We start from the raw sequence: 9,410 nt of genomic DNA, 5'->3' as shown, positions 1-9,410 counted from the left end.
TAAAAAATGCAGGTAAAATGCTTAGCATAGTGCTTGTTCTGAAGGCTATTTTGAAATTTATAGAGCTACTCCAGCTTTCATTGGATTAGTGTTAGTATGGTGTACCTTTCTCAGTCCCTTTACTTTTAATCTGTCTGGGTCTTCATATGTAAAGTGGGTTTCATTTAGAAAACACATATTTGAGGTTTTTTTCCTTTATCCACTCTGACAGTCTCTGTCTCTTAGTTGATATACTTGGACCATTCATTTAAAGTGACTGCATATATAGTTGGATTAATATGTACCATGCTTGTATTTGTTTCTGTTTGATACATTTGTTCTTACCCTCTTTTTATGCCCTCTCTAGTTTTGTTTGTTTGTCTGTTTGTTTATTTATTTATTTATTTTTTATTTTTTATTATGGTGACATTGGTTAACAAAATCCAGTAAGTTTCAGGTGTACAATTTAGCAGTAAGGTGTATGTATATATATATATATATATACATATACATATACACACACACAAATATATATCATTGTGTCCTCTCTAGGTTTAAATGAACATTTCGTATTATTCCATTTTCTCTCCTCTCTTCATATATCAATTATACTTCTTAAAATTTTTTTTGGGGGGGGGGGTTGCCCTAGAGTTTGCAATGTACTTTTACAACTAATCAAAATCTACTTTGAAATAACACTGTACTGCTTCATGGGTAGTACAGATACTTTATAACAGAATATTCCCAATACTCCCCTCCGATCTCTTATAACATTACTGTCATTCATTTTATATATCCATATGCTTAACCACCCAATACATGGTTGCTATTATTATTTTGAATCAACAATTATCTATTAGGTCTATTAAGCATAAGAAATATAATGTTTTATTTTACCTTCATTTATTTCTTCTCTGACACTCTCTTTCTTTACATAGATTCTAGTTTCTGACCTGTATCATTTTCCTTCTCGCTGAAGAATTTCTTTTGAGATCTTGCCATGCAGGTCTACTGGCAACAGATTGCCTTAGTTTTTGCTTGTCTGAGAAAGTATTTATACTTTACTTTTGAAGGGGAATTTTTCTGGATATAGTATTCTAGATTGATGGATTATTTTCTTTCAACACCTGTCTTTATATATTTTACAACCCTCTCTTCCTGCTTTAAATATTAAATGGAGAGAAGGCTACAGTCCTTTTCTTTAAGATACTTAAAGAAGTCCTGTTCTTTGAGGATACTTCCTGGAGGTTGCTCCAAACTACTAGACCCTGAGTTCACATGGCTACTCTCAGCTGCAATAGAGATTGAGAGATGTAGCTTTGAATGTGTCATCGAAGAACGGAAATGGGCAACAATTAGCAGCCTTTACCACAACAGTGTTCCAAGGCATCTCTCAGATTCTCAAAGGTGTCTTTTGACACAAAGTGGCTTAAGAAACTGCTTTACAAAATGGCTGTGAGAGTTGGGGTCATGGCATATCAGCACTCTGCTGGCACTGGGGCCAACATACCCAGAATACTTAGCCTAAACAGAACCCCCAGTACGTTCACTCACCTTTCCTGAAGGCTTGCTGTGGTTCAGACATTGAACTGATAGTAAGCGAGTCCTGACCTACTCTCAAAGCATGACTTCTCTCTCCTGGCAGCTTCTCCAGTCAGCGTCTTGTTTCAGGATCCAGCCACAGTGAAAGATAATGAAGACAAATATATTTTGTGTAAGTCAAGTGGGTTCTACCCGAAGGACATAAACATAACATGGAATAAGTGGACCCAGGAGGATCCCCAGTACCTGGAGATTTCTGAGGGCATCACCACTGGTCCAATCGTCAAGAATAAAGATGGCACATTTAATGTCACTAGCCGTTTGAGGCTGAAGCCCTCTCTGGACCACAACATGACCGTCTACCAGTGTGTGGTAAGGCATATTTCCTTGCCTACCTCCCAGAGGTTCAACTTCACTCTGCCTGGAATAGGTAAGCATCCTCCTTAGACCTTTCCCCTACTCTTCACCTTGAGGGGGTATAACATAAAACTCAGGTTCCCAGGCAGTCTAGAGGAAGATGGGGGTCAATGCGGAAGGAGAGAAAGCTTGATTGGCCTAGCTCAGCCCCAGAGTCAGCATTCCACACTAGGTCCCTAAGCCAGGGCAGATGGTCTAATAGGCGGAGGGTGGTGACAGTAGTCCTCAGGTGGAAACAGGCTACTTGTTAGCTTATGGAAGCTTGAGTGATCTGGGTGGTCTATATGACTTGGAATGGGAGGCTTGCCAGCTGCTAGGAGAAAGGTGATAGGAGCCTGTCCATGTCCCTTGAGGATAAGGGTCTGTCAGGGGTCAGACACCCAGCTCTGCCAACAAACTCTTCTGGTCAGGCTTCAGGTCCACAGAAAACTGTTGGCTGGTAGAGGTTGAATCAGTAGTTCTATGCCCAAGAAGGGGAGGTCATAGCAGGGGTCCTGCTGATGCCTAGGCTTTCTCCAGGCACACTGCATCCTTAGCTTAGGATACCACAACTCACTACAGAGCCCCTCCTGCTGGTGGGGTTCATTGAGCTCATATCCTGGCTTCTTCTCATGTCTCTGGCCCTGGATTGCAATGACCCTTCTGATCCATCTACCTGGTACTGAGAGGAGTTAGGAAGGCAAGCACTAACTAGTGTCCCTGGGCGATGTGGTCTGGGTGTGCCAGATGAGGCCCAGGATGATCCTGGAGAAACAGAAGAAACTATTCTTGAAAGTAAGGGCCACAGCTATGTGTGGGTGGTGTGTGCATGGAGATGTGCAGGATGTGTATGGGGCATGGGGAGTATGAAATTGAAATATACTTTGTGTGTATGGTATAAAAGGTTTGTCTGGCTGATGTGTATATGCCTTAGTTTGTTTGGGCTGCTATGACAAATTGCCACATTGGGTGGCTTATGAGCAATAGAACTTTATTACTCACAGTTCTGGAGGCTGGAAGTCTGAAATCAGTGTGCCATTATGGTCAGGTGGGGGCTCTCTTCTGGGTCACAGACTTCTCATTGTATTCTCACACAATGGAAGGGGCGAGGGATTGCTCTAGCGTCTCTTTTTTAAGGGCACTAATCTCATTCATGAAGGCTCCACCTTCATGACCTACTGACTTCCCAGAAGCCCCACCTCCTAATACTATCATATTGAGTATTAGGATTTCAACATATAATTTTGGGAGGGACACAAACATTCAGTTTATAGCAGCTTATAGTTGTGTAAGATGGTGTAGTAGTGTGGAAGGTTTGAACATGTACGTGGCATGTATATGTGGTATGTGGGGTTTGATATTGCTGTGTACTCTGGCAAGTACTAAAACACACTGTTTGATGTGTAGGTAGGTATACGTGATAGGAATGAAGGATGCCAAGGCATGGCAGAGGATTGGTTGTTCTATCTATGACAGGGAAATTACACATAACCACACAGATCTTAGCAGTAGTTGTGTGGTCTCTTTGTCCCCTGCCAGGAGGTTTTCTCTTAATGTTTTCCTCCTTTCTCTCTGCAGAATCTGAGAAGTCAACTGGCGTGCGGATCATTGTTATCTGTATTGGATCAATCTTAGTCATTGGACTGATTTTAGGTTTAGGTTACTTCTTTTGGAAAAGGTAAGGGGTGCTGGAGCACAGTTTAGCCCCACATTTTAGAGTTGGCTCTAGTTTAGAGATCCTCACCAGATGGTGTTGAGGATTTCTCAGGATTGATGCTGGGGGATTCTAAGTGTGGTATGTGGTTGTGGTGTGTGGCTTTTTCTGATATAGTGCTGGGGAAGAACTTTCTCATCTGATCTCTGTATGGTGGCTTGCGACTCGGGGAAGATGCACTGTACAGCCTCTTTGTCTCTTTATAATATACAAGTCTCACTGTGAACCAGACCGTACCTTATTAGTTCACACCAAGACTTTGAACCAGGTATGGGCTGCGTCGTTGTTCTCACACGCAGAAACCATGGCTCAGAGAGGAGAATTCCTTCCCCCAGGTGCTCATATTTTGCTAATAGCTCAGTGGGGTAACCTACCACCAGATTTCAGCGGTTAAACCCAGAATTTCTAACCCTCACTAGGTGTTTCCAAACACGTTTATCACTGACTGTGATAAACAATAAAACAGCTGAAGCTGTAGAGAGGCCCAAGAGACAGTGTAAACATGTTGGTTAAAATGGTTCTAGATAATAAAATTGCCCTTACTTATTTATGAGCTGGCCAAGGTAGAATCTGTGCAATAGCTAATACGTATCATTATAAATGCTTTAGGAAAAGTAGAATGATCAATTAATCAAGAAAAGAGGCTGTTCGTTTATCTAAAGTTGGCCAAGTGATTATTCATGGGACTTATTCCCCTGATTGGACTTAGGTCAATGTGAAAACTGGATATAATGTGATATCAAATATTTCTTGTGATATTTGTGAATGTTCTCATATTTCTTGCCTTTCTCTGGCTTCTGGTATCCAGGGGTTGTCACCGTAACCGGACATTGGACAATGATGTTTATTGAAAAAGAGACTAAAAAAAAAAGAAGACTAAAGCCTTCATGATCAGCCTGGAGTCTGCGGTGGTTTTCAAGGGCAGCCTCCATCCTTCACTCTTCCCCGTATCTGTGTCCTTCGCCATGTAACTGCATTGTCCTCCAGTCGTGGGCTCCCTCTTCACATTGGGCTCGACCTTGTGATTTGCTTCGGCTGATAGAATGAGACAGAAGTGAAAGAGTACCAGTTCTAAGCCTTGGCATCAAGAGGCCTTGTGTATTTCCGTTTGCTTTCTTTTGTGCTTCTGACACTAGTGAGAGGAGGACATGCTCATGCTAGTCTGCTGGAGGATGGAAGATACTGGAAGCAGTGTCTGCTGGAGAATGAGAGATACTGGAAGCTAGAGTGAATGGCTGCATTGGAGGCCAGCCTACAGTAAGTCTTCACTTAATGTCAATAGATTCTGCTGCTTTAAATGAAATGATGTATAATGAAACCAATTTTACTGTACGTTAGTTGATATAAACAAGATTTAAGTTCTTACAACATTTCATCAGCATTATAATGAGACGACATTGAATGAAACCACATTATTTGAGGACCCGCTGCAATCAAATGACAGCTACTCAACTCCCAGACATGTGAGCAGATCTCCCTGAGATCATCAGCACCAACAGAGCCAACTGTCAGATGTTATTTTTTATATTTATTTTTTTAAGCCACTGTGTTTTAGGCTAGCTTGTTATACAGCAAAAGCTAACTGATATAGCTCCTCAGGAAGCTGAGTTTTGACCAAAAAGTGTGATTGCCATGAACATGTGCTGCAGAAACCCCCTTGGAGAGTGAGCCTGCTATGAAGAGTGTACTCAGCCAACATGCTCCAACTGTGCCATCTCAGGAATCTGCTGCAGTTTTCAAACTTATGTGATGCTCTCCCTGGGCATCTCCAGCCAGTTGCTGAACAAAGGAGGAGTCTTTGGAGCTCTTGTTGGGGTGGCTGAGACTTTCTCAGAATTGTACTGTAGTCTGAGGCTCTTGATAACCCGTTCTTGCTCCTTCTTTCCCAGATATCAAACCTACATCATGGTCTGAAGGCTTTTCCCACCTAATTCTGTACCGTTTCTTGTTTCACTTTCATAGGCACTAGCCACACATTGTAGTTCTAATACCAGCTTGACAGCTGCTTTTCAGAAGACTGAAACTAATACCTGGAGGGACTAAGAATTAGAACAAGGTGCTTTCATTATGATACATTCATGGCTTATTCAAATGCAGGAAACACTGGGACATTGTCAGTACTAACATAAAGACAGACAGCAGATACCACAATGTTTCTCAGAGAATGTATAAGTTACTGCAATTACTCTACCAATTGCCAGACAGCTTGTTCAAGAACAGACTATTCAAACTGCTCTCCTTGACAGTCTCCAGCCAACCAGCTTTTTCCAAGAAAAAGCAAAAGCAATACTTTCCAAAGAAGATATACAAATGGCCAGTAGGTAGGTACATGACAAGATGCTCAACATCATTAATCATCAAGGAAATGCAAACAATCAAAACATTGAGATACCTCTTCACTCCTGTTAGAATGGCTATTATCAAAAAGACAAGAAGTAAAAAGTATCGACGAGGATGTAGAGAAAAGGGAACACTTGTGTACTGTTGGTGGGAATATAAATTGGTGCAATGATTACAGAAAACAGTTTGGAAGTTTTTTAAAAATTAAAAGCATTACCACATGATCCAGCAATTCTACTTCGAGGTATTTCTCTGAAGAAAAAAAACCACTAACTTGAAGAGATACATGCATCCCTGCATTCACTGCCACATTATGTACAACAGCCAAGACATGGAAACAAGTGTCTATCGATAGATGAATGGACAAATATGATATATATGTATACACACACAGTCATGTGTCACTTACAATGGGATACATTCTGAGAAATGTGTTGTTAGGGGGTTTTATCATTGTGCGAATGCCACTGAATGTACTTACACAAACCTAGATAGTATCTGCTGCACACCTAGTCTGTATGGTATACCTTATTGCTTCTAGGCTACAAACCTGCATAGAATGTTGCTGTAGTGAATACTGTAGGCAATTGTAACACATGGTATTTATGTATCTAAACATAGAAAATGTAAAGTAAAAATAAGGTATAGAAGATAAAAAATGGTACACCTGTATAGGACACTAAGCATGAATAGAGCTTACAGGACTGGAAGTTGCTCTGGGTGAGTCAGTGAGTGAGTGAATGAGTGAGTGGTGAGTGAATGTGAAGGCTTAGAACATTATTGTACACTGCTGTAGACTTTATAGACACTGTGCACTTAGGCTATGCTAAATTATAAAATCGCATGAGATTAAGCGCAAGAGAATGCAATCAAGAGATGCTGTTAAATATGAGATGCTGCGAGCATCATACCACATACTGTTTTATAGCAAACTTCTTATAAGTAGAAAGAGTAGACTCTAAAATAACGATAAAAGTATAGCATAGTAAATACATAAACTAGTAACATAGTAATTTATTTTCATTATCAAGTATTATGTACTGTACATAATTATATGTGCCATACTTTTATAGTACTGGCAGTGTAGTAGGTTTGTTTACACCAGCATCACCACAACTACCTGAGTCATGCGTTGTGCTACAATGTTATGATGTCTGTGACGTCACTAGGTGACAGGAAATTTTCAGTTCCACTATAAGCTTAAGGGACCACTATTGTATGTGTGGACAGTCCATTGTTGAACAAAACGTCGTTATGCAGTGTGACTGTATACACCGTGGAATACCGTTCAGCCATAAAAAAGAAGGAAATCTTGCCATTTGTGACAGCACGATTGGACCTTGAGGGCAGTACTTCAAGTGAAATAAGTCAGAGAAAGACAGATTCATATGATCTCACTTATATGTGGAATCTAAAAACAGAAAAAGAGCTCATAGATACAGAAGTCAGACTGGTGGTGGTTCAAGGTGGGAAATAAGAAGGGGGTGGAATGGGTGAAGGGGGGTCAAAAAGTAAAGACCGAATTTTTTAAAATTTATTTATAAACTTCGAATTTTAAATATGTCATGAGGATGTAATGTATAGCATGGTAACTAGAGTTAATCATACTGTATTGTATATTTGAAAGTTGCAAAGGATAAATCTTAAAAGTTATCATGAAAAAATTGTAATTGTTATGGATTTTAACTAGATTTATTGTAGTGATCATTTTGCAATATATACAAATATCAAATCTTATGTCATATACCTGAAACTAATATAATGTTATAGATCAATTATACCTCAATTAAAGAAAAAAAAGAAAGCAACACTGACTGTTTCCAAACTATGGCACGTCTCCATTTCAAATGCTACTTCGTTGTTCGGTGAGATCAATCTGTACATGCCAATATGTGAACAAAAGCATTCAACTGCACTTTTAATTTACTACTTCTGAGTTTTTCTTTGATAGAAGATAAGTGACTCTCCCCTGGTCTCAGGGCTGGTAGAGGGTGGAGCTTGGATTTTTAATCAATATACCATACCACCAAGGAAGATCTAGGGTGAGGCTGGGCTGTGAAGGATGAGTTTGAACATTAGGTCTACAAGAGAGGCTCATTCTGTACAATTCTAGTCTGTTCTTATGAGAGGACCTGTTGGTTGGCGTGTTTGGCCCTTGCCTTATTTTCTGTGACTGAACCAAGGTGGCTGATGCTATTCCACATTGGAAATAAGTATGGGGACCTCATCCAGGACAGAGGTTAACAGGCCTGTGAAAGGTCTCATGCCAGGTGTGGGTCATGGATAACATACAGTGTGGTTCTGAGTGCAGGCAGTTACCAGGGATGTGCAGTAGTATTTCAGGACCTTTGTGGGGCAGAGAAGCCCAGTTCCCATCTCTATTGGAAGCTGGAGTGATGACTCTGAGAAACGGTTCTTAGGTCACTCAGGAGGGGCACAATGAAAACCCAGGCATAAGACATGGAAGTCTCTTGGCTTGGAAGGTGAGTAGAACAGACTCCCCATAGCTCAGCGGCCACGGTGGTGATTTAGAGTGGCCTCTAGTGGTGGTATTTGGGGGTTGCAGCATCGGTGTGGTTTGTGCCTATTATGAGACTGTAATTAGGAGAACCAATGAATTTCTAGGTGGAGAACTGGAAGGAGGAACATGGCAACAGTTAAAGTAGTCCCAAGCTGGTTACAGTGGTTGAAAGTGGTTGAAAGAGAATGACACCCTTTGGGAAAAAGTGGTAAGGCAATTGAAATTTTATACATTTAGTAAAATAAATTATAATTTTGTAGAGATTGTGATAGAATAGTAAAATAATACAAAGGTAAAAAATGAAATACATTAGATGGGAAAATCACAAATGGGATCTTTTTATAGGATGATTAAAAAATTATAAAGATGTAAAATATGGGGGAATGTTAAATGGACATTATCGATTGGAAGAGAATCTGTGAAGTAGAAAAAAGAAAAGGCATCAAAGAATTACTAAACTTAGAAAAAATGCTGGTCAGAACTTGAAAGAACTGAAGAGAAGCACAAAAGAGACAATTATGGGATGATTTTCATTTTTCCACTGCCAAGATGGGTGGAAAACCAAGGACACATTAGGAATTTAACAAAAGAATCCAAGCCTCAGAATTGTATTGCATTTACTTCTCTCTGGGTTACTCTGGAGTGACTTCCCTTCCCCAATAATAATGGCTTTATGAGAAAAGCTGGAATTGATCAAATGAAGTAAAGAGGACACAGAGGCAGGGCTACCCGAAGTTTGTTTTGCTTCATCACTTTAGGTGCTGATGGTCTGTGGAGGAGGAGTTTGGGATATATTTGTGCTGCAAAGAATGATACCTCTTCATGAAGGGGAGGTGTGTGACTAACAAGCTGAAGAAAGCTTTTGGGTACCGTTGACCTGACCTGTACTCCTGTACACTCTTACTTCTCCCAGTGAAG

At 40.4% G+C, this 9,410-nt stretch overlaps 1 protein-coding gene across 1 annotated transcript in view; it reads left to right on the top strand.

The window, feature by feature from the left end:
* Window positions 1–7,797, top strand: part of NCR3LG1 (natural killer cell cytotoxicity receptor 3 ligand 1) — a 9,945-nt gene extending 2,148 nt beyond the window's left edge. Inside the window, exons 3-5 of the mRNA XM_006904732.3 lie at window positions 1,625–1,951; window positions 3,496–3,595; window positions 4,440–7,797. Of these exons, the coding sequence (XP_006904794.1) occupies window positions 1,625–1,951; window positions 3,496–3,595; window positions 4,440–4,482 (470 nt within the window). The 3' untranslated portion in view covers window positions 4,483–7,797. The remainder of the gene's footprint in view (window positions 1–1,624; window positions 1,952–3,495; window positions 3,596–4,439) is intronic.
* The last annotated feature ends 1,613 nt before the right edge of the window (window positions 7,798–9,410 follow it).

Source organism: Pteropus alecto, unplaced genomic scaffold (assembly GCF_000325575.1).
Source record: "Pteropus alecto unplaced genomic scaffold, ASM32557v1 scaffold120, whole genome shotgun sequence".
Taxonomy (NCBI): Eukaryota; Metazoa; Chordata; class Mammalia; order Chiroptera; family Pteropodidae; genus Pteropus; species Pteropus alecto.
The sequence above is the reverse complement of the archived record's forward strand: the minus strand, read 5'-3'. Positions and strand labels throughout refer to the sequence as shown.